Source organism: Rissa tridactyla, chromosome 3, assembly GCF_028500815.1.
Source record: "Rissa tridactyla isolate bRisTri1 chromosome 3, bRisTri1.patW.cur.20221130, whole genome shotgun sequence".
Lineage (NCBI taxonomy): Eukaryota > Metazoa > Chordata > Aves > Charadriiformes > Laridae > Rissa > Rissa tridactyla.
Genome location: NC_071468.1, coordinates 63,845,301 through 63,871,616, shown reverse-complemented (window position 1 = coordinate 63,871,616; position 26,316 = coordinate 63,845,301). Strand labels below are relative to the sequence as shown.

Genomic DNA, 26,316 nt, shown 5'->3' with positions numbered 1-26,316 from the left:
TTTCAGGTGTGCAGAGCTGTAAGTTTACTTCAGAATAAAACACAGACATAGGGGAGAATCAAAACTTTTAGAGTTGTACTTGACCATATATTTGGACAAAGCAGAATTACACTGCATATAACAAACAGTAAAATTTCTTAAAAGTTGTTACAAATATTTTACTTTCTACCTGTACGATCATTAACATAGTTTACTATATCAAGATTTTTTTCTAAAGGCTTAAAACAAAAACAATCCCTCTAAACTACTTTCCAACAGTAAAATTTAAGTAAAATGCTTACATTCATTTGACAACAAAAAAACATATTAAAAATGTTGTGTGGGTGGTGCAAGAGCTGCTCTTTCAGCTACAACTTTCTTCCAGGGTTATTCCTGTGGAAAAAAAGAAAACAGTTTTCTTGTAAACTGCTAATAACCAAACTCTGAAGCCTTTTTAAGTGATCCTCCCCCACACCCACACAATTACTTGAATACTGCAACACAAATTGTCTAAGCTGCAATTCACTGAACTGTTTACCTTTTCCTCTTTGCGCCTGTCCTTTTCTTCATTATTCTCAATCGTTTCTTCTTCATCTTCCACTATCCCATCCCCTTGATACTTGTCATGTGTCCACTTCGGACTGCTACCTGACTTTTTGAAGTTAAAACGCCCTCTGCCACGCTGGAAAGTACCACGGCCTCTTCCTCTTTTGGCCCAGTAATCCACACCATCGTCTCTGTCATCATGCTATGATAATACCAGACAAGAATAGGGTTAGAACACCTCTCAAATGTACCCCCTTAAATGCTGCTACTCTATATTAAATTTATACTACACATAGAAAAAAAAACCCCACAATTAAGAGAACTTTTTAACAGTTCAGATCATAATCTGTAGGATCCATTGTGAAGTATATCCTTACAATTTATGATGCTATAACTAAAAGAGCCCTTGTTAGCTGTGGGTCTACTCCAATGTTTGTGAGTAACAACTAAGTTATCTGTCACTTCAGTCAGAAGAAAGAACTACTCGCTAGTTTTGAGGGGAAAATACCCACAAAGCAGTGATTTTAAAGGAAGAAGCTCTAGAAACATGCCGGGATTTTTTATTTTTATGCAGAGATAAGAGGTTTTTATACCTATTAAGGAAAGGTAATTGAAGGCAGTTTTTAGAAACCCTGCTTCACCTGCGCAACATAGGGCAGATGAAGTTTAAACTGTTTAAATGACATTAACGAACAACAGTTGTTTCTCTGGTTAATAAGCTTAACATTTGCTGTCTTGCTACCAAATATATAGCCTTACATAAGTTTTTTGACAATCATTCTGTACACTACATGAACACTACAGACAATTATTTAATATAAAATAGGTTTATATTTAGAAGAGTGAGGTACACTTGCTTCAGCATCTACTTTATTTACTTGTGATTTGGAAAGAAATCTGAACTACTAAACACATACCACATCTATATACCTGCTCTCTACAATTACCTGAAAGGAGGTTATAGAGAGGTGGGGGTCAGTCTCTTCTCCCAAGTAACAAGCGATAGGACAAGAGGAAATGGCCTCAAGTTGTGCCAGGGGAGGTTTAAATTAGACATTAGGAAAATTTTTTACATTGAAAGGGTTATCAAGCATTGGAACAGGCTGCCCAGGAAGTGGTTGAATTGCCATCCCTGGAGGTATTTAAAAGACGGGTAAATGCAGTGCTGAGGGACTGGGTTTAGTGATGGTTTTTGTCAGTGTTAGGTTGATGGTTGGACTTGAAGATCTGAAAGGTCCCTTCCAACCTAACAATTCTATGATTCTATATAAAGCATTTTATTAACAATTATATATTGTAAGAAGAGGTAAAGGGTGGCTTTTTTTTTTTAATTAAAAACATTTTTAGAGATGAGAAAGAAGTTTAATAGCTACAGTTAGTTATTTGTTCTAGCTATCACAGAATTTCTTAATGAATATACGATCACACCTCTTTCTATGTTTATAGGGCAGAAAAGTTTATATATGTGTGGGGAGACGGAGGAGAACTCCTTGTATAAACATCCAAATTGTGATTTCATTATTTCTTGGATTACCTGTTAAAACATACAGCTATGCTATAAAAGAAGGTCTAATCTTTACTATTCAACATTTCCATGGTGAAACGGTATCCTTAGATCTTTGCATTGTTAAGGAAATCAACTAGAACAGAGGCTACCATAGTCAGTACACGACACTAAGTACTGTGTGGTTACATCAACAGTCCTCCTTTCATAATCCAGATGGGAAAAGAGGCATCAAAACTAAGGTGATTTGCTTAGGACTATCACCCTACCCAACTAAGATCAGAAGGACTGCTAATAACAGCCTCAGCCTATATACATCCACAAATACTGTCAGATTTTCCTGATCTTTCACTTTTGCAGACTTCCAGACAAACCTAAGACAAAGCTCAAATGCCATACAGAAATCCATGGAAACACAGTACAAATCTTTTTGATTTAAAATTTGTTTTTAGTAATTTTAGTCTCAGTCTGCTTTCTTCTCCACTCACTGATGAGAAAGTTTTGGAGATGAATTCTGTGTCAGGCCTCAATTATTGCCAGCCTGCTGCAGAAAAATGCAAGAGAAGTAGAACCAGGCACTACAACAGCCCTGATAGTCTCATGGTTAGGTAACTGAAGTCCCTGTCTCTACATGCATGCTACTTCTACGTTTGTAGAAAATTTGAAAAAACAAAAGCATGCATAAGATATCGAGTTCTCCACACCCACCAAGAAGTATTTCTTGCTTTTTGGGGTATATTCAGGATCCCATTCCTCTTCCTTCGGTCTCTTCTGAAAAGTAGTATTTGAGTTGCTGGGACCAGTATTTGTTCCAGCAAAGACTCCTCTGGCTCTTCCTCTGCCCCTAATTCGAAACTGATTAACCAAAATGTCATTTAATCCATTTACATAAAATCACAAAGAAGAGTTCAAGTTCTCTATTACTGAAAATGCTCTTTCTGTGATTACAGTATCTCCAAGTGTAAAACCATTTTTAAATTCACATATTACCTTAAGTAATATAGTCACGCATTCACTTTGAAATAATGATTCTATTAAACTTAATTGAAACACATTTGAGTTCTTGGCATAAATTCAACCACAACCACCAAAAAGAAATTTCCTTTGGCTGCTGGTAAACCAGCGTGTTGCAACAAAAGGTCAGAAGAAGCTTCTGAAGCTGCTCACAGACATAAATAAACAGAAAAACTAGACTGAAAGAGGGAGAGAACTGTCAGGGGGAAAAGAAAGGTCATTTATGGAGTCAGTCATATCAGTTAAGAGAAAATTATTCTAGAATGCATACAAACAATGCAGTTTTCAAATAAGAATATCCACTTTGTGTTAGTCAAGCATTTTCAATTGAGATTCAGAAAGGTACTTTAAGCCAAATTCAATTTCAAATGAGTAAATTCTTTACTCAGAAAAATCAACAATACGTACGGTACAGAGTTGCAATGCTTGAAGTGAAAATTAGTGTTTTAAATGTTCTTTATAATGAATTCAAAGGATTTTAAAATGTTACGCTAAAAAGTCTCACAGCAACAAGTTCCCTTAGCATATAAAATTTTAGCTTGTAGAAAACATTAAACAAGAGCTTATATACTCCATTTAAGGGGAGAAGAAAGGTTAGGCTGGGAAGATGGACTGCTAAAAACTGCAGTGATTACAGATCATGATTTCCAAAACCAGCCTGGTTAAAAACACAGAACTGGGTCTTCAGAGTAACTGCACAAAAACATGACTGGAAATTAATTTCATTTGTTAAAAAAATAAGTACGTTCCATGAACACAGACCAAAAAAAGATATAATTAACTAACTTGAAAGAGCATTATGCACACTCAGTTCCATAAAGCTCCAACACTTGCAGTGCAGAATTTACGCTGGACAGTTTTAAAACTAATCTGAAATCAAAACAGACTGAAAAACAATCCATAAAAGGCTCCCAAGACCTATCCAATATGCTGTAGTCCAAAAAAAAAAAAAAAAAGAAGAAAAAAAGAAAGAATTGCTTGGAGAATGACTTGAAAAGTGACAGACCATCACCTGAAGAAAACTGTACGTGAGACGAAACACTACATGCTTTGTTTCCAATAGCTTTGAAACCTTTACAAAATTAGGGCACAACAAGCATTATCACAGTGTCAGGAAAAGAAGATGTAAAGACAAAATGATGACAGGACTGGAGGGTGGGGGGAGTTGGGGAGGGAAGAGAGAGATCAGCATTTCCTGGTTTTAGGTCCTATGATCAGTTCCCCTTTAACAAAAGCATCTAGAGCTTTCCTCCATACTGTATTAACAGTTGTTGTCCCCCTTCAGGTCACCCTTCAGGCAAAGAAATATGAAAGGTGAAGTCTACTATGGTGTTATCTTTATGGGCTTATTGCAAAGACGATCACAAAAAGGACAAAGTACATTTTCCACAGAAAGAGAAAACTCTTTTTAAACAGAATTGTTACACAGAATTCTTTAGGAGATGAATACTAACGACAGTGTCATTAAAAGATTCTACTTATCCTTATTTCTGTGTTCCTACTTCAAAACTATTCATGAAGTTTAATGTACAATAAGCCTAGAATTAAATCTTATAGTCTGTCAGCATACATTAGTGAAAAAATCATTGCTGATTTGCATGAAATTGACAGCTTAGTTTACATTAAAGTCTCCCCTATCCAGCAAGCTATGCTCTCTATACATATCAAGGACTCCTGCTTTGGGGAGGATTCACAACCAAAACATTTTCTTTACTCCAAAAGCAAAGCAGCATTCACCGGAACAAAGCCACTATTAGTCTGAATTACAAAGACATTCCTACGCTAGACACACACTTTGGTACATAAGCCTGTATGTGACCATGTAAGTTGTTGGGGAATATTAACCAGTTATTACTGCATAGTCAGAACGGGCAGTCACCAGTAGTTAAGTTAGAAGTCGATTAAATTTTCAGTTCACATCTACTTGAATTTCATGTAAAGTAGCATCTCTTTCACGATACGTACAATCTGACCTTATAAAGCAGTAAGGCTTCCACCAATTATAAGTCTTCTTCAACCGATTCTCTTTGAGAGAAGAGGGGGTTTTAAGCTCTACTTTTAACTTGGTGCCACTAGTTTATACAGCTAGAAATTGTGCTGATATTGTCATATTTGATGCCTACCTCATCCAAGGGTTTACACATTTATGCCACATAGCTATTCCTTAGAATAATTAAAAACAAAAAGAAAAGAGGAAATGATGCATTTTTAGTGTCAGAAATTTTGAACTTTGAATTTTGTACTAAGTAGCTACAGTTTTTCAGATGGAAGATTCAAACCTTAACTCAAGTGTTGCACACCCCACATGCATTTCAGACGCCCTCATGTAGTAGTTCAAAACTTCTTTTACACTACTACAAACAATTAAATGCAGACTTATACCAAACAATGCCTTTTTGCATTATTTAGTCTTAATTACAGGCTACATGGTGGAACTATTGACAAAGCATGAAATTACTCCTACCCGTTACATAAGTCTATTTGACATTTTTTCCCCATGCAAACACAGGACTTGCGTTTTTGTGGGTGTGTGGTTTTGTTTTGGAGGTTTTTTTTGTTGTGGTTTGGTTTTGTTTTTTCTTTTTTGAAATACTCCTTATCTTTTCAAGGCCTCCTTTACTGATTCCTAGTCTTTCCTAATGCTTCTACATTTCCCAATTAAATATCAGTAATTACATTAACATGCAATTTTTAACTTTAAAATTTTTCTGAATAATATAGTGTTCAATATGTCACTTTCCAAATCACAATGCTAAAACACATTCCAGACAGAAATTAATGAGCTTTCATGCTCACTGTGTCTAGTCCAGGTCAAAGAAACTGAAAAATAACAAGTATACCATCTCCTCTCCTCAATACAGCTGTTTTAAGGTTGATGTATATTTTTAATTACGTCCCGTTCTCTACTTAACAAGTTGCAGACATCACACACAAAAGAGGGCAAAACCAAACTGAAAATGACAGGGAAGAACAGAACCTGCAGGGAGTTAAGAGGTAACAGATCGTAAGATTTAATCTTTACAGAAAGGTAAATTTTCAGATCCTGTTCGGAAACAGCACAATTACAAAAGAACAAGGAATAAACAAGAAATAGTTTTTCCCCACCCCACGCTAGGTTCTCTAATGGCATGCTAACACACCAATTAACTGCTACTGGGTAGTGCAGGGAAAAAAAAAAAAAAAAAAAAACAGCTTTTCAGGTTTGGAACACCAGATTAAAGAATTCAAGAATCACTGTTATGAAAGAAGTCTTGCCTAACATTAATCACTGCAACTCTTCCTCATTTTATTTGTTATATTATTACTACTGGCAAAGCGTTCATCATTTAGGGGAAGAATAAGAGAGCAACTTACAAAGGTGCCTCTTGGCCTGTTGACTCCTGCAAAACCAGAGTATTCTTTCTGTTCGTGGTGGGTTTTGAACTCTTCATCTCTTTCCTTCTTGCAATCTTTTTCTTCTCGAGAACTGGATGAGGAAGAAGATGGGGAGGAAGATGGGGAGGACCGAGCACGGTCTTGATCTCTTTTTTGTTTACTGAAAAATAAAAAGATACACTGTGTGCTATTTTAAAAGTACTAGATGGTCTGTAACATGCTATACTAAAGGGGGTCTCTTTACATTTTATGAAAAACTATCCCCTTTCTAGTTATAAAGTCACATATACGTTACGTATTTCAGATGCTAAGGTGAAGTATAGTTCCACTTTCCAGCCTCCTCTTACACATTTAAATGCACAAATGTATATTATTGCTAGTGAGTTGGAAAGCAGCAGTCTGCAAATACAGTTTTTCTAGGTTTTGATGCCATGAAGCAATTCTGTTATTTTTAAGATCTGCCTTTCTTCTGAGGCAGAAAAACAGAAATGAAGGGAGAAAACCCTCAAGGCAAAGTTTTACAGTGACTTTACATAGTTCAGTTTGCACACTGTTGAAAAGATACAGTGTGGGCTTCCCTATGCAGATGGCTGTACAGAATTAGCCAGTGGAAGATAACGTGGATACCAAAGTCAGAAAGTAAATGGGAAACAGGCAGCATAAGTAAAAATTCATTGTATATCCAGTACAAAGCAGGGGGAAAAAATTCCTACAGCAAGAATTTTCGTAACCCCACAGTGGTATTAATTTGACCCGATTTACAAAATTTTAACATTCTATTCAAAGAAGGTCATACCTGAAGTAACTCTTACCACTGCTACACAGTATCCACTGAGACATGCTAACATTTTTTTCTTTAAAAACAGCCCACTGGCTTTAGACAAAAATTAAATTTCCCCTTCTCACCCATGTTAAAACCTAAATATCAGTAAGATTCTCATACTCTGGGTGTTATGAGTTGAAAAAGTGCGGAATCAAGCATAACGAACCAAAGTTCTTACACAAACTGTTTATAGAAATGTACTGCATTGAAGTCCAACCTCCTGATGTAGCCTGGATAATAGGACAGATTAATTTGTCATTTTTTTTTTCAGTGTTAGCTTGCTATTCCAAAGTTTTTGTCCTCATCCACCATAAGCCGTGTAAAAGACAGATAATACATATTTGCTGTAAAACAAATAATTTTAATTGTTTAAATTTAAATGTTCCATTATACATTGAAAATTGAAAGCAATTAAGCTTACAATTACAAAGGCTAATTAGAAGCTAAAAACCTATATAGGGACTCTAAATATTTACCTGTCATCTTTGTAAGATTTGTAATCCTTGTAATCTTTTGGAGTTTTCTCCTGCTTTCTTGACCCACTGGATTCCCTGGAACCCTTTGAGTCTCCTCGCTCTTTACTTCGCTCCTTCCTACGTCGGTCAATGTCATGACGAAGATCAGCAGAATCGCACCTTAATTTTTTATCTCCCTGTAAACAAATATGTATTTTGGAACAAAATTTTGAAATGAAACAGCCAGAAGAGAATCTGAATGAAAAGGCAAGTTATGCATCAATTTTCAAAAACATCAAGATAGAATCTACCTATTTTTCAACAAACTCTTCACCACACAAATTGATTTTAAATGAACGCCCTTTACATGCAATGGCTAGATCTAAAAAAAGAGCAGCTAAGAATTTCAGTTTCAAACAAACCCTCCCGTCAAGCCAATGGGATATCTATTTTTTGATGAAGACAGACCATAATACATGGTTTGGGAATATGCTAAAGTATTCATTTCTTCTGGTGAATTGTTTTTAACAGAGCACAAGCACCTCTGCAATTCAACCATACTACTCACTGACCACCACAGTACTTCCCACCCCACTTCTATTCTTGGTCCTTGAGCAGCTCAGTGCCACAAAACTGGTCAAAAAACATCCAAGAAGAAAGGAAGGGTGGGCGAAGACTTGACCTTATATGCCACATTATCAATATAGCAAAATCATGCAACATAAACTGGCTTCTTGGTAACATGTTTTATTCAAAGAGAAAAAAAAAGTTCTAAACACAAGTACTCCAGCTATGATAAATACAAGTTATTTTTGTATTTTTACACACAAAGTTGAAGGTCCAATTTAAAGGGAAACACAATAAAGTTTAGAAATACAAACAGGATATTCACTTAGAACGTACTTTTTGACTTTCTTCTTTAAAGACTCTCTCTTCACCTGATAAACGGGTATGCTTCCTCAGGGTACTTGGAGAGATGTCAATCCTCCTAAATGTAAAATAAAAGCAGTGTCTTGCCATACACGTATGTGACTGTTAATGGCTCAGACATTTCTTTTCAACAGAAAACTGAGAAAGGCAGCATTTTTGCAGTAGAACAAACTTTTTGCACATAAAGCCCCACCATCTTAATACAGAAGCAGACTAAAAATTAGAAACCTTGGTTCTGTTCTGTGTGAAGTATGCTCAGAATACAAATACAGAAAACAGGTAGTTTGATTTTTCACATTTTAAGTACAGCTTTGAAGATACAAAAAGATGTTTAATGAGTCATTTTGAAAGATCAGTATATGTAGCCAGTTGAAAATCCATCCCCCCCCAAGAAATCATCAACACTATGATAGTTTACGATAAAGTCAAAAATATTTAACAGTTCAGAAAACTTAAGAAGTTGAATACTAAATACAGAGATAATATATCCTCACATGCAACACAAATATAGTACACTGCATCAAAAAATTATAGCATGTGATCAGAAACTACATCTGCATGCCTACCTTCTTACCTTTCAGCCTCTCAGACTTTTGAAAAAATTGCTGTAAATTAACACATACAAAAACTAAAGTAGTATGAGATGGAACATTTCACTCTGCAGAATAAAGATGTGTGTACAGGGCTTCTTTTCATCTTCAAGACATATGCCCTTCAATATTTGAGCACTGCATGTGAGAAAAGTAAATATATCCCAAATGAGATACAGAGGCAGAGAAGACATCTGCTACAAAACCACAGATGAAGCCTGACTTGGCTCAGATGAGTTCTCCTTTACAGAAGGGGTTTTGGTGGGGTTTTTTGGTGTTTTTGCATTTACACAGAAATTGACAAATTACTCCATACAGATCAGAAAAAAATATTTCGGGTTCTCAAAGGAAATATTAGCAGAAATCTCTCGAAAGACAAAGCATCTAGGTATGCAGTTAACATATACCTATGTATTTCTGGGCTCTTTTGCCGGGTGCAGTGTTCTTCAGTAGCTTTTTGATATGCAGTGAACCTCTCATTTAGGGTCATTCCAGCTGACTTGAAGTATTGCTCTGTTGGTTACAATAGAAAAACACTGTTTCATTAGTTTAATTCAACTGACAGGTATTTTACTCCTGACAGAAAGGCAAGTAGCAGGCAAAAACATAGTATTTTCAATAAATCTATCAGGACAAGCAAATGTGGTGTTTCCCCTATTTTTACACATTCTGTAACCCAAACAAAGTAACAGTGCACAGCATCACTGCAAGTCTACTTGTAACTATGCCATGACTGTATTACATCAAATTCAGGCATCATTTACTGATTGGACTTGCTCATTTTCGATTACATTTTCCTCTAATGAAAGAGAAAGGAGCAATTTCTTAACAGTTATTTTACACTTTGCCCATAAGAGAAAACGAAGTTACTCTGAGTCATGAATATTTGCGATAAGTACATTTTATTATTCATCTCATCTTTAACTTAAAATAAGAGTTAATTCAGTGAAAAAACTTAAGTAGTGTATGCTCCAATAACTACATGAATGACCTAACAAATAATTTCTTAAAGGAATACAATTTCTTGATTTGAAGTTGTGATGATAAACGATCCAAGACAATTAGCACACCTATATGTAAATAAATTCATTTAAGCATCTGGCATCTTGGCAAACTTGACAACTTCTCTGACAAATTTTCTCTTTCCTTCAGAGACAGTTAAATTATCAACAGCAAAACTCAGTTTTTAAACCAGCTCAACAAATGTGTTTAAATGTAATATAGAAATACATAAAGTCATGAGCTATGAAATGTTACATATGAAGCAAGCTATCTGCTTAACAGGTCAACATACATCTGTATCAACTTACCGCCCGGCATCCAGTATTTGTCTCATAACCAACCATTAAAACTTGAAACGGCCACTACAAGGGTAGTGCCTCAATCATAATTCCATCAAACACAGGAATTTGAGCTAGCAACTCTGTTTTTATGCCATTTTTGCCAGGAAGACAGAAGGTTCAACTTTGCCTGTTTGGCATCTGTATCTTTCAACAGCTATTTTATTTTTGTAACATGGATTTTGCCATTTCAAAACACATTCCAGGACCTAGTTACAATGAAAAAGAAAACATCACTGGGCATTTTCAGCTCTACATTAATAAAGAGCTGTTCAGACTGGTCGCATCACACCAATAATGAACATAATGTAAATTTCTCAAAAGAGTTACTAAAATCTGATCACAGACCACAGTAAATCTGAAACTTAAAGAGAGGTTCTGCTTTCATAAACAACCATAACTGCACATATTCTAATAACTTGACCAGATAGGCTGTTGTTACATTTACCAGGTACTTTAACATATAAAAGTTTACAGAAAAACAGTCTATTCTGTGATCAACATGTGAGATTTTCAGGAATATTGTTTCACCTACAGCCTACATATGTACCACACAAGCAAAAACTTACAGAAGCTCTCACTGGATTGAGCTTTAAATCTCTTTACATATCAATAAAATAGATACTTTTACAACAAAGATCATTATACTCTAAACAGGTGACCGAGTAAGAATTTTTTTAATCTAATACATTAGCATAATATATTATTGTTGGCTATTACTTTCTTCTTTATAAGTAATTGAAAATACAGGAAAATGTTTGTCCTTAAGTTATCTGAATTTTGCCAACAAAATGAGACTTTTAAGCACGCAAGTCTTTGCAATTTTAGAAACTAAAACATCTTAAAAAACAATGCTTACAGACAGATACGCTGAAACTGGTCACCTAATTAAGCATTTCCACATTCCCCCTTTGCGTGATGATACAGCAACATTATTTTCAACAGCAAACTCCTCCTTATTATCTCAGTAAATTAAACACAAGAACAAGACAACAGCCCAGTGAAATAAAGTAAATGCTATAGGGAAAAAGAGGATTTAAAGAACTCTCTAGATATCCTCAAGGGATTTTAAGGAATTATCTATTTTTCCATCAGAAAACTTTGACGGGATATGTGACCTAAATGAAATACATCTACTTTGATAGTTTGGGTTTATGTTTTGGTGGGTTTTTATTTTGGGGTTTTTTTTTTGTTGTTGGTTAGTTGGTTGGGGGTTTTGGGGTGTTTATAGTAAGCAACAGACACTACTGTTAAATCAGAAAAAAATTAGTGTATAATTAATTTAATGGAGGGTTATTAAGCCACTGCCAAGTTCCTGAAAGTCCTGTCTCCAGCACTACAATACTGTCAAACAGGAATAAAATGACATATCTGAGTGTATTTAGTATAATTTAGAGTACACTTTTTTCTTAAATCTCATTATTTTGAGACAAGAAAACCCCTTCCAATAAGAACCTGAAAATGAGCGCTGGGGTGCTCCAAAAGGACTGCCATAGTATTTACAGTGCAAAGGACATCTGTAAACCCATGTTGCACCACTTAATATAAAATTGTATGTTAGAGCCATTAACATAAAACTAAATAAGAAAAGATTGACTAATGTAGGATGTTTAAATCACACTGAGGAAAAAATAAAATAAAAACAATTTCACACTTTATATGCTACGTAGGCTCAAAAATTTACCCAGAAACATAGTATAACTACTATTATGCTCTGCATTGCTTGGGTTGTTTGGTTTTTTTTATTCTAGCTTCTTTGGCTATTATTTTTCTAATTATTTTTACATGCACCTCAAAAGGAAGGAAGTCTGACTAAATCAACATTAAAAGAGAGCTGAAATATTCCTGTACTAGATATAGCAAACAGGTTTAAATGAAGTTGTAAGACGTATACTCGGTATGATAAACTGAATACATACCTTTGACATGATGAACCAAGGACACAATGTGCTGAATAAATGACTCTGACGTGCTTTTGCTGGCCTGGGGCAACTTAATGTGGTCAAAGATGGATCGGAACTCTTGCTCCTTCTTGACGGAATGGACAAGTGTGCTAGCAAGCAGCCTGTCTTTAGTCAAGGAAGCAGGTCTAAAATGCATCAACAACAAAAAAAGACACACAAAAAGAAACCACTAGTTTAAATAAAGATGAATGACCACAGGCAGGTGGAGAACCACACTGTAAAGTGGAATAATTTACCTATTGGAATCATCAAGAGGTACCGGTGCCATTTTGAGTTTAACTTCAGGACGATGGGAGTCACTGGCTATCATTTTGATCCTAAGTGGGCTCTCCTCTCTGAAGGTGGATTTTTCTCTCGCATCCAGATTCTTGTGTAGAGGGGGACTGTAATCAAAGAGTTCTTTGAGCTTTTCAGACTTTACCTGCTCAGGTGACTGAGTTTCTTTCTTCATCATTAGTCTCTCAGAACTCTTGTCTTCTTCCTTGTGCTTATCTTTTGTTGCACTAGGCCTTTCCACTACATAGCCAGTCTCTTTAAGCTTATAACTTTTCTCATCTCTAAATCCATCGCTCTCTCTATTGCCCTTGATTGATATTTTAGATTTGTATTTGGTTCCTTCCTCCTCAGCATTCCGGTGAGATGCAGTAGGAAAATTTTTACCCTGATCTGCCAGGACAGACTTTCTGAACTGTCTGTAATCCTCTGTCTCCTCTGTGTCCTCCCCTTCAGAGTCATTAAACTTTTCTTTACCAGTCTCTTTATCAACGAAAAAATCTAAAGTTTCCTGTTCCTCCCATTCCCTTTCTCCCTCTGTCCTCCCTTTTTCTGATCCTCTCTCCTTCTGGGCCTCCTTCTCCCTGGTATTACCCCTATCAAGCAGGTATACTCTAGACTCTTCATCTGTGTACCTGTGGATAGCAAAGAAGAGACTGGTAACTCTGGATTGCATTCATTCCAGTTCACTTGCATTCCTCTTTTGTGTCAATTCCACACCAAGAAGAAGAAAACACATTCCTCTGAGCAATTAAACTTCAGCATGCAATGCTTCACACACCATTAATACTGTACCCACTGTCATTTATGCACTACTGGAGGCATCTGCAGTATATAATGCCTTTCTGAAGAACACCTAGAAATTCTCTGCTTGAGTTTATTAAAAAAAAAAAAAAAAAAAAAAAAGAGTAGTGGGTTGTTTGTTCTTTCTTAATTGGTACCCAGTTTTAGATTCTCTTACACAAGTCATTTTTTCCACCAAATTCAAATGAAATTTGATAATTCAGATTGCAATTCATTTTTTTATTTCTTTAAGTGAAGAGGAGCACCATTAAAAAGAAAGTGAATGGTTTTCAAGATACTGCACATTTCTAAGAGAATTCCAAAATCTGACGCAGGCTTAATGCAGTCACTATATTGTGTACAAGAAGAGAACCTTCAAAACCCAGCTCTCCTAAACACAGAGACACACTTACCAATTATTTCAGCCACTGCCTTATCTATACACTATTTTCACATAGGTCCTAATACGTTCACCAACTCCAATACATCTAACCCAGGGGAAGTTGTATTTTTGATCTTCTAAGCAGCATATTTTTTACATAATAAATCACTAACTGGAAAAATTAATTTAGAAGTCTACAATCAAAACTATATAGCATAGTCACAGCTTTGCTCTATAATTCGTTCTATAAGAAATTCACTGAAGTACAAGTCACATTAGAAAGGAACAGTCTAATGTCAGTAAGATTTTTGCAGCTTTTAAAAATTACTACTGAATCAAACATTTGAAGAGCAAATTTGGGAATTTTATGTTAATTGGAAAATATACATTCAACTTTAAATATGTTGTCCTTCACATCAAGAGAATTATGTTCCAAGACCTACCCTCTTTTATACTTAATGTTAGTCAAAGCATCAAAGTTGTCATATTGCACGACACAATTAGCAACGGACTCTGCTTATGTTAACAAAGAAATCATTGTACAATATCTCCATTTTTAGGCTTCCACAAGATTTGCATTTCAAAATACATGAAGTATTAAAATTTCAAAATACTTGAAGTAAGTCTGATGCACTATTCCAACTTAAAATGGAGTATAAGAAATATACCGTAATCGAAAAGCACAAACCAATTTTTCCTCTAGAATACATGTCCCTATCTCCACTATCCAACAGCCAAAAACGTGAAGCATCTTAGGAGGAAAAGGCATATGTTTCACGCTCAATTCCAACCAGACTAAAGTTAGTAATATTTATTCCATAGTATTCCATATTGCATTTTTCAAGGCACAGCAATGATCTTCTCAAAACTCTGTAACAGACAGCATTTTAAGAGGCAACATTAGGCTTCTAAATTAATTCTTACCTTTTCACAAACTTTCCACCTTTTGCAGTCTCCTGTTCGCCACCCTCAGGATAAAATGACCGCACTCGAGCCTCCTCACGGGGAGCACTCTGTGATGGGATTGTCTTTGCAGGGCTTCTCCTTGAAGGGACGTGATGCAATGGGCTATTCTGAGAAGGACTATAACGGCTAGAACCATTTCCAAGAGAACCAGAGCCAGACCTCTCAGGACTATGCTGAATGGAATGGGAATGTTGAGGTGTGTCCTTTGCTGAATGGGCTGTACTAAGCAAAGGGGCATCAGAGCAAGATGAACTCTGACTAGGTGGGGTGGCAATAGAAGGACTATGGGGTGACCTTGGACTGTTATCATACGCTGAAAGGCCAGGCCAAATGTCGCCAGAAGCTGCTGATGATTTGTTAAAATCGTCAAGAGACTCTGATGGGTCATGTTCAAATGTATCTTTCTGTTCATCTTGTGATTTATTTTTCAAAGGGCTATCTTGCAAAGGAGCCCCTTCAGTTTTCTTTGCCTGCTTTTCCAGAGACGCACGTCTTTTGGAAGAGACAGGTGATTTGCTGTATGGGGATGAAGAACGAGATGAAGAGGACCTCGGGGACCTGGAAGATCTGTAAGATCGACGAGATCTGCTCCGGGACCTCTGGGAAGACACAGACCTTCGTTTTGGACTTCTGGAACGTGAACGGCCACGCCTAGGGCTTCGGGAGTGTCTTCGGTTCCAGACAGGCCTATAACCTCCACGATGGTATCTACCACCTCCTCCTTGATAATACCCTCTACCTCTTCCTCTGTAACCATAGGGACGTCTCATTCCTCTATTATTTCTGTAATCTCTGCGATAATCTCTAGAATAAACACGATCCCTGCTGCGAGATCGCGAGTATGTCCTTGACCGAGACCTAGAACTAAAATTAAAAAGCAAACATTAACATTTGACAATTGGAGAATTTGGAAAAAAAAAAAAAGTGCCTTGACACTAAATGCTATATTTCTCAAATGCAGTCAGAATGGTGAAAGAAGAGGACTAATGGTCTTAAAGTAACTTCTACAATCTATCTATATTTATTATTTCTGTCTCAAAGGATTATAATAGACATGTCTATACTCCTAAGGACTGTGAAACTTAGACTTCAGCATCACGTCATTAAGACGTTACCAGCCTCAGTGGCCTGCCCCAGCCATTTTATTACAGATTATCACCATGCTGGAACATGGCATTCAGTTCCTTGGCCAATACGGTTCACAGCCTGGAACATGAAGTTACATGACTCCCAGTTTAATATGCCAGCCTGCAGACAGCAGCTGATGAGGCAGTAAACATTCAATTCAATCACTTCTTTTATGGGAGATGGCAATGTCCACTAGGAAGAAAGATGAGGAAAAGGCTGGAGGCAACTGAGAACATAAGACATAGCAAAGCTTATCTGCTGAAGCCTTAAGTTACTGCAGATCTGAAAAGTCACATGAGAAATACAGAACAAATCACACAGAACAAGACTGGACAAAGAAAACATCATGTGAAGGGGAAGGGGAGAATCAAACAAGCCACAATCACAAAGAACCATTGGCATCCTGAAACTATCTTGAGATACAGAAAAAAACAGCCAAGTATTAAACAATCAAAGTAATAGAAATTACATTCAAAGCAGAATTTGCCTACCGCCTTAAAACGAAATAAGATCCCAGGCTCACTTTTGCCACAGCATCATGCAAGCCAAAGATAATTTCTAGACAAAAACTAATATACTAAACCAACTTTTCATGCAGTAGACACCAATTTACCTGTATCTCTTTTTTCTAGAATGTGATCTGGATCTCGACCTAGAACTGGACTGAGATCTGGACTTCGATCTTGAAGAATGCGATCTAGAGTTAGATCGACCCATCTTTCCCAGTAGATATACTCCTTCCCAAAAGAAAAAGTGGTGAGGGGAGGGGGGAAAAAAAAAAAAAAAGGAAGCAACTATTTAGAATCCATGTAAATCACAAAAATGAACAAAGTTTTTATATACTAAAATGACAATATTAGAAAGATTTATAGCAATTCCTAAACAAAAAGAACTTTGAAGACAGTATGAGTACATTTATTCGCAAATTAAAAGCTCAACCACATTTTAAAGAATTTAACTTAGCTACAGTGCACACAGTTTGTCTCAAAAGATAAAGTATAACAGTTAAAGGGTTTCCAGATTTAATTGCAAACTAATCCTGTAGAAGGAGAGAGGAAGTGACAGAAAAAAACATTTCTGCAAATTAAGGCAAGAAACACGTGCGTCTGGACAATTACATGTTTTAATATATTTTAAAACAAAATTCTTGCTATTTGTGCGGTTTATCGTTTCCTTGCATTTCCACTGCACCAGTCCTTCTCTGGAAGGGCTTTATAGTCCCCTACAATGTACCTTTTACACAAGCAAAGAAAAAGCCCTGAAGTATTCTGTCCAGCAGTTGTTAGTTTGAGCCAGGGGTATTATTTCTCTTAAACGCATGTACTAAAGCTAATCACTCTGATCCGATTTTCCATCGGTCAATATGCCCACCGTGCATCTTTTTAGGTTAACATTGCTTTTTTAAACTACATGTAAAATGCATGGCCAACTTAAAAATTTTAACAGCTGGTTAAATAATATGGCTTCCAACAGAATTAAACATTTTTAAGCTCAAATTAAGCTATGAAAACTGCAATTGATTTTAAAGCAATGAATCCTAAAAGAAACTCATAATAAACTATCATTTCTTCTTATGTACAGTCATAATAAATATTTAGAATTAATTAGTGCTAACCATAAAAAAAAATACACACCTTTTCCTTTTCTTTTCAGATCAGTAGCTAAAAATCCCCAATTTAATTAATAAAAACTTTGACCCATTACCATTTTCTTTTGAAATTGCCCAGCTTAAAAAAAAAAAAAAAGGAAAAAAAGGGTCACATTAGACAACCTGAATATAAACTGTAGACAAATAACTACACATTTTCAGGCCTTTGTATGCTCAATATCTATCATTATCATTGTTTAAGAATAATTAAAACAAAAATGGAAAAAACAGACATTCAGCTTTTGTATTGCAAATAAGCATGAAAGCCTAAAATTACCGTACTGAAAATACAAGCTCAACACAACAAGCACTTTATGTCACAAGGTACTTTATATAATCTTTCTTGTTACCTGGGTGATATTCCAATTATGTAAAGACAAATAAACAGCATTAGAGCTTAATTTAAAGTTTAAAAAAAAAATCAGAAATTTTAGACACATATAAGCGAACCTAAAAGAAAAAAGTAGACCAACTGTTCCCCTATCAACTAGTCCCTCCTGCCCCGTATGACTTTCCCCACCACAGTAGCACAAGAGCTTGCATGGCCCCAAAGAGATGTAACCTCATCTGCAACTAACCCAGCAAAAAATTAATTTCAACCTAAACTAGTTTTCCATTTAACTAAGAAAAGATTCTTTTACCTTGGAGAAGAATAATATGTTGAATGCTGTCTTTTATTGGCTCCTTCCATTAAAAGGCAAATTTACATAACTTATACTCAGAAGATGGTTTTTAATTCATTGACTTCAATTAAACTCACAGAAAATGGCTTATAACCTCTTATTCTTGTCTACTCACAGGCAACATAAATTTAGAGTTTTTAAACTGTTGTAAGACATGAAGCATACCAATTTTGCAAAAGTGATAGCAAAAAAACAGGTTTTTTTCCTATTAAGTAATTTTCAGACCAAACTTCAGATGACCAATAAGTTTATAATACAACCCAATCTCAGCTGTAAAGGAAATCTGTTTTATTTTCCCTGTGTTCAACAATAACATTTATACATTTGCATTCTATGTACAAGTCACAATAGGGAAGCTAATTTCAAAAAGTTTTACATATTTTAGTTTCTTATTGCAAGCATTAATTTTAAGAAAACAAAATCAATTCTCATTTTAAATGGCTGGGTTCAGTCAGAACATTTAAAAATAGAACTAAGTTAATCTTACCTCAAACTGTCAGTTGGTGCCAATGAAGTACTTATTTCAAAACTGTCTATTTGTGCTTTCAGCAATACTGATCCCTATAGAACAGAAAAAGAGATGGTCAAAGACATGAACTTTTACTAAAGGGCAGGTAATACCTTTTGCTTAAATGGGTTCAAACATTATCTGTTTATCATGAAAAGACACAACACACAGGAAATGGCAAATTTACTCTTGGACTCAGTGAAGCTGTATGTTAAGACTGGAGCAGCTCAAGAGCTAGCCACTGCCTAAGGGGCAAATCCAGCTCCCCTCCCATACATATCACTCCTCCTTTAGCCTCGCTTGCAGGGCTGTATAATGCACTACCCTCACCTTCACAACAGCCCTGACACCCTTCAGGTCCTTCAGTGAGCAGGCTCTTGAAACCCAGAAATCACTTTCATATGGCTAGGTTATTGAACTGGCTTAATGATGGGGCAAACCAGTACCAGAGCTGGATTATGGGGGGAAGAAGAGCATGCAGCCAGGATGAAGGGGCAAAAAGGACAGTGGCAAACTGTTAGACCAGTCTGAACTCTAACATACAGCTTTGCACTTAACTGGAATCATCTTTTTTGGAAAAAAATTTGGGACAAGAACTTAGAACAACAGCAAAAGCTTTACCTTTAGGTTTCTTTGCAACATTTATACAAACATTACTCTGTTTAACCTTCTTGTTTAAAATGCATATGTGTATGAGTTTACCTAAATAACCAACATCTCCTTCTTCAAAAATAAGCGTCTACAGAAAAAAAGCATAATTGTAATCATGAATTCAGCCTCAGAAGTACAAACTTTTCACTGGCCTCAGCTTTTAATTACCTCAAAGCCTTAAGACTATGTATACATTTGTAGTCCAACTCAACATTAAGCAAACTTTCCAAGCCCACTCAAGCAATTCAGAATTTTGTCTAATTCATTACAGATGGGATAGATCTCCCAGAAATTCTGCATCTCCACAATTTATTCATTAAAGCCATAGCCAGGAAGACATCCATTTCTCCTAAATGACCCTCTCACACTTGTTCACAGGTTTTTTTAACGTTTTCCTTATCTAAAAGAAGAAATGTAGCACTTCTGTTCATAAACACTGCTTTCAAAAGTCCACTTACCATTCACTAGTAGTGACCAAGATATTTCCAATTTCTACAAAATATATGCTTTAATAAGATTAAGTTTTTACTTCTCATCATCAGCAAGCATGAGTCTCTGAAGGAGCACAGTAGTGTATCGGACCATTTCAGATCTTGTCTAGACAAAAGGCGAGATGGTATTAGCTAGCAAAGGTTAATTAAGGCATTCAGAAGTCTAGTACAGAAAAAGCAATACAAACTTCCACTAAATGGTTGAAGTTCATTCTGAGATTTTTAAATCAATATTTAAATCATCTCTACTTCCGAGTTTTAAAAACAATCTGTTGGTGTTAGCTGAAATTCAAAATGCTAATTTAGACAAGTCTTTAGATCCTCGGGATATAGAACAAGATAGTTACTTCACCTTTAAAACCTCTAGGCAGAAGACAAGATCTTAAATTACTACAGCTCAAACTCTGGCAGTCAGTTCCGCACAGTTTTCGGAATGTTTTCTAGCAACTGGCAAAGGTGAGAAGTAACCACACTGTTTTGTGTTTTGTTTTGTTTTTTTTTTCAAACAGCCATTGGATATATCTAACCCTAGCAGCTAAAATATATATTTGCTATCCTTCTCATTCACTTTTTTTTTTTTAAAGAAGAGTAGAGATATAAAATTTTAAAATAAAAGAGTTTTGAATAGAAAACCTTAAATATTGAATTAAAAAAACTCAACTATTTGCAGCTTTTGTTTCCATTTAACTGTACTGGGTAAAAGCTTGACACACAAAATCCCCTTTTCCAAACAACTCTCATACTTAGGAACAGAAGTGAAAAGACTACATAACTGTTTTTGAATAAAGATTTGTCTGTGTAAATATTCTTACAATATGCAAGAATCTGAAATTTGATTAACCTCTATTAAAGCTAATTTAGAGAAGAATAGTGGTAGATACAGAAATACATAAGAAAACAGCTCCTTTATAACAGTAAGCTTCTACACACTTCACACTTTTGCAGATAAAGTACACATTCTCCTGAAAGCATCACAATCACAAAATATTGTTTCACGGTATCAAACAATATCACCCACAGCCTCTTCTCATGCTCATTGTCAGTCTGTAGTGGCTATACCATGTCAAGTAAGGGCACAAGCGGTAAAGAACAATGAAAAAGAGGTGCAACATCATATATTGCTACACAACATCAATCACTAAATCAAATGACTAGTTAGCCTTCTCTTCGGTGCATGAAGCTTATCTCTGAACTAGTCTCAGAAGAGACCCAGAGTCTGCCAAAGGTGATGACGCACAATGTCATCACTAACATCAAGTATTTTCGAGAGAGGACCACGACTGCTAGGAACATGGGCTATGCCTGAAACACCAGGGCCATAATCCACAGGCTTTCTGCAACTCAAGTTTCTTTTTCCCTTTCTTTCTGCCTTAATTATGGGAAAAGAGACGCTTGACTCTCAATCATTTCACTCCTGTGTTAGAAAATCTGGCAATTACAAAGGCAGCTGCTGTAGTGCCACAGTACTTTAAAGCAGAATAAGTCGGCACTATTAGTTTAATGAAACATCCCATCTCTCCTATCCTTTGTTTCCTTATATTCCTGATGATCTTCTCCCTTATGCCAGCGCAAGTATTTCTGCAGCCACATAGTGAATTAGATCAGAAAATGTATGGACCACCTGGATTAGTTGCAATACAAATGATTTTTCCAATATGGTTCATGACACAGCCCCACGAATGTTTGGGCCAACACAGGGAAGTTGCAGTAGCAGGCAGGCAAGACTGCTTCTTTTGGGAGCACTGCAATTTTAAAGCTTCCCTGAAACTAGCTTGGCAAAGTCATCGGCAACAAACAACAGTACTTACAAGCAGCTTAAAAAAAAAAAAAGCCACAAACAAAAAAAACCAATGACAAAACCAAACAAAAACACACACACACAACAACAAACCTCACCCCTAAACAACCAAATCTTAACACAGAAACCTAGACATTTTTAAAAACTGCATAGTCCACCACCCGTCAGATACCGAGTCACATTCATGACCAAAGACAGAGTCAAGTAAAGTTTCTTAACAACGTAACAGCAGGATCTTTGGGCATCTTAAATCAGTCTCAGCCAGCAAGCTTGACCATGAAGCAAAAACAAGATACACAACAGAATCAGGCTTATCCCACTGCAAGCAACACAATAATGAGGAAGTAAATATCACTGTTAGCATTTGCTATGTTTAAAAGAAAAATGAAGGACAAAAAAAGTCTTTCCAGTTTCCTCTTAAACATTAAAGAGTCTGTACTACACCACTGATGTTAAAGTTTTCTCAGAATACACAGACTGCAGATGCAACGTACATGTTAAGACATTTTACAAGTCCTACACCACGTGGAAGTTTCTGAAGACATTTTAGGACAGTTATCCCCACTTACACTAGCAAAACACTGCTTCCTCTTCCCTTTATTATTTTAGCTATACTTCATTTATAGTTATTTAGTAGTCTACATTTCTCTTGCTTAAGCATTACTTGAAAGCTGTCAGGAAGATTTAAATCAAAATCTTGTTAAAGTAATTCACAAGCTGTTGCCAAAATACATTTTCATTCAGAGATTCAGGCTTCAAAAGAAATGAGGATTACACAAGCAGGATAAAACAAAAGGGGATAGGACAACCTTCAAGAAATCCCACAGAATATTTAACATTCTCTCATAATACATACGCTGAATTAAAGAAAGTCAGTCTTATTGTGAGGCATCTGCAAGACATCTATTCAGTACTTGTACATCTGCCATGGTTTCTTATCCATTCTTTACCATCACCCCCTTTTTTTTTAATGCACGCAAACTTCGCAGTGACACATTACAAATAAGAATAGAATGCATTTTTTTAGTGACTGTAAACCCGTATCACTAAGATCATCAATGACTAGAACCCTACAAATACTAAAATACCATAGCAAATTTGCCCAAACTATCTTGGAATGTACAAAGAAAGAGCTGGGAAGCATATTTTCTCCCTATTTTATATTCTAGCTATATAATATTATCTTCATAATATCCACACAAAGACAAAACAGAGCCATGTAAGAATCACAGCATGAAAAGTCAACTGGAACAGTAAAACATACAACGGCTTTTTTTCCTAATTTATTCATTTCTTAATTTGCAAATATTTTATATTGTTTTCTATGAAGTCAAAACCCAGCATCCTCGTAACAGTAAAACCAGCTTTACAAAACCATCATATGATTGGTTGCTGTTCTTTTATGTGATACTATTGGCAAACAAAAGCATGTTTCTCCTCTAACTAAAAACACAGAAATCAAAGTGACTGTTTCTAAGAATTTTGTCAATACACAAAAAGGTATCAGCATGCTTTTGGATACACATTGTTTTGACTAGACATTCTTGGTCGGTTTTTTTTGGTTTGTGTTTTAAGCACCGTGTTTTCATATCCCTTTACACAGTGGTTTACACAATCTCTTTTCCATAAACTCTGAGCATGCTGCTACAGAAAAGGCTATCTTCCCTCCCTGAATTGTTCCAAGACTGGTATTCGTACAGGTGATTGGTGAGCTGGAGCAGTGAACTGATCCAGAAAGAAACTATTCTGTTCGAAAAGACAAAGCTGACTTTTTAGCCACATCATCTCCCAGATTCCATTTAGCATAAGGCTGCATGGAGGCCAGTGCCAGCACAATGAACAAGACAGCAATGCACTTTTTCAGAATACCTTTGGGAGGAAACTCTCACACGGATAAACTGAATACAGTTCTAACCCTAAGGCTTACTTTCTTCAGTAGTTTCCTTCACCTACCTCCACTACTTTTAAACAAACCTCAAAGGTTCTCTGGCATTCCTCAAACCCCTACACCACAATCTCTCCTTGACAACCAGCCTAAATCTAATCCATCCACATACCTGCACCCTAGCTCCAAACAACAGCTCCCTGCTGACCCTTTCTACTACAACCACTCCAAGTTTTCTGCATCCCCAATGGCAACAGGCCCCTCCCCATGCTCCGCCCGCCCTCGGCCCCGTTTCCCCCTTCCCCCGAGAAAGAGTCCCTCAGCCACAGCCTTCACCTGAGGAACGGCTCCTTACAGCCAGGCCCACTGAAGCCTTGCTCAAGCCATGGAACCAGCGCTCACGAGAAAGGCAGTCACGCCCCAAGTACTGATATATGTAACACATTAAACCTCTTCCTGCTATTCAGCACAGCCCGTCACTCAGTATCAAAAGGGAGGAGTGGGAGGAAGCAATTCCTACCCTCCCTGCCACAAGAAGCTGCCAGAGCCTTTACCCCTTCTTATTTTCCCCACTTTTGTCTACAGCAATGATATTATCAGAGAGAAGAAAGAGGAGGAAGGAGGAGAAAGACAACAGCTAGACAGCATTTTCCTGGAACCCCACGCTCTTTAATCAATTCTTCCCACACTGAAAACAACTATTCTAAGGGATGTTTTTATGTATTTATAATATGCAACCATTACTCAAGCAGTGACTACTTGCAGTTTCAAAAACTCTTTTGTTTTGCATGCCCCTGGGTCTTAGCGTAGTAAAATTTAACTTCTACTGTTAAGGTAAAAGTTTGATCTCAGAGATAAAAAAGTGACAAGTTAGTACTGACTTGGTAAAGGATCACCATGACACACACAAAAGAATCTAATTTTCATCAGAAAACTAAAGGCAAAAAGTAGGAGGTTTACAAAGCAAAGGAGAAATAAAGGACAAGATCCTGCAAAGGCTGTATCCTACAGTGTGATCATCACCCAGAACATAATAGCCCCTTTCAGCAAGGGGCATAAAGCCCACCCCAGCCCCCCACGGGCTTTTGCGGTCATTTCTGAACAGGGCAGTTAACGCGCGGGGAGGCAAGCAGGAGCAGAGTACTCAGGGCACAAACGCTTGAACCGCAGTCACGCCCGAAGGGAAGTTCCTCTAACGAGCGTACAGGCTGATCCAATACCGGGAAGCATCCTTTCACTCCGGCAACATTTCCCTCCTCACTGTCGCGCCCGCGGGGATAACGGGGAGATTTTATGGCCCTGTAACCGGTGCTGCACGGCGATCCCCTCGGGCCTATCTCCCACAGGGAGGGCGGAAAGGCTGCAAAGCCCAGGTCGGCCAGGGTAGAGGCCCAGCGGGGCAGACCGCCCATTCCCTCCCACCCCCCCCCCACCCCCGGCGGCCTTCCAGAAGCCGCGAACCACCTCAAGGCAGCTCCGCCGCCGCCTCCCCTTCCCTCTCTACCTTCGTTCCCCGGGGGCGCCGTCCAGGCCCAGGGAGGAGTGACGCCGCCTCGGCCCGACTCCCGCAGAAAGCGGCGGTGGCGGCGATGGCCCGCGTCAGGGGGGTGGCGGTGGCCACCGGGCCCCTCCCCGGAGGAGCGGGGGGGCCGGGCCCGTCGCCCCGGGGCCTGGCGCGGAGAGAGGCCGGGGGGGGATGGAGGATAATGGCTGCGGAGCGCCCAGGTCACGCGGCGGAGAAGGGCGGGACGGCGCGACGCGCGCGGGCAGCGGCGGGGGGGGGGGAAGGGGGCTGGTCCCCCTCAGCCTCCCCCCGCCATTTTGCCCCTCCTCGGCCGCGGCTCCGCACACCATCGGGGTCCCGCCAACCCACTCCCCCCGCCGCGGCCCCTTTCACCTCCCTCACCCTTCCTCACCTGGCGGGCGGAACTGCCGGCGGCCCCACTCCCTTACGGCAGCGCGGCAGGCATTTCCCGACTCGCCGGAGGAAAAGACGCGGGGCCCAAAGGGAAAAAGGGAAAAAAAAACACCATAGAGAGCGGGGAGGTGGGGGGGAGGCGGCCGCCGCCGCGGCTACGTCACTTCCGGCCCGGGGAAAGGCCGGCACCCCTCACAGCCCGCCCGCCATCTTGGTTTTGGGTAGCCGTCCGCAAGGAAGATGGCGGCCCGCGGCGTTAACGGCCAACTGTAGGCTGCCCCAGGGCCTGCGGTCCCGGGGGAGCGGCGTGTCCCAGCTCTACGCCCCCCGACCCTGCTCTACGGCTCCGTGCCCCGCCGGCTTCAGCTCTCTCCTCCTGCCCCACTCCCCGACTAAAAGCTGCCGCCTTTTCTCCTCTCCTTCCCCGAAGAGCGATCCGAGGGGGTCGAGGCCTTCCCCCGCTCTCCCCCCGGGCCGGGCCGCCGCCTAGTTACCTGTCGGGCGGGGTGCGCGTCCATCCACAGGAGGTGCGTGGAAGGGCCGATGTGTACGGCGGAGCCCGGCCAGCGGATCACCGCCCAGCGGCATTGGCTCCCGATGCCCCCGCGCAGCAGGAAGGGGATCGCGGCGCGGCCGCGCTTTACTGCAGCAGCTTTTGCAGCAGGTGCGAGTGTGACGCGGG

The 26,316-nt window shown here is 38.4% G+C and overlaps 1 protein-coding gene across 16 annotated transcripts; it reads right to left on the bottom strand.

Moving 5' to 3' along the window:
• Positions 1–26,316, bottom strand: BCLAF1 (BCL2 associated transcription factor 1). Of its 16 annotated transcripts, XM_054194248.1 has the most exons (15): positions 25,633–25,786; positions 20,001–20,139; positions 18,871–18,944; positions 17,687–17,779; positions 16,666–16,789; positions 14,883–15,788; positions 12,757–13,428; positions 12,476–12,645; positions 9,624–9,729; positions 8,600–8,684; positions 7,718–7,893; positions 6,398–6,578; positions 2,738–2,884; positions 518–727; positions 1–372 (listed from the first exon to the last, which is right to left on the bottom strand). In XM_054194248.1, exons 5-15 carry the CDS (start codon positions 16,767–16,769, stop codon positions 367–369), a joined length of 2,763 nt encoding a protein of 920 aa, XP_054050223.1. In that variant the 5' UTR covers positions 16,770–16,789; positions 17,687–17,779; positions 18,871–18,944; positions 20,001–20,139; positions 25,633–25,786; the 3' UTR covers positions 1–366. The 16 variants fall into 16 exon arrangements, 14 of the variants coding, with proteins under 14 accessions (XP_054050223.1, XP_054050220.1, XP_054050218.1 ...); XM_054194245.1 differs by lacking the exons at positions 20,001–20,139; positions 25,633–25,786 and adding an exon at positions 26,129–26,309; XM_054194243.1 differs by lacking the exons at positions 17,687–17,779; positions 25,633–25,786 and adding an exon at positions 26,129–26,308.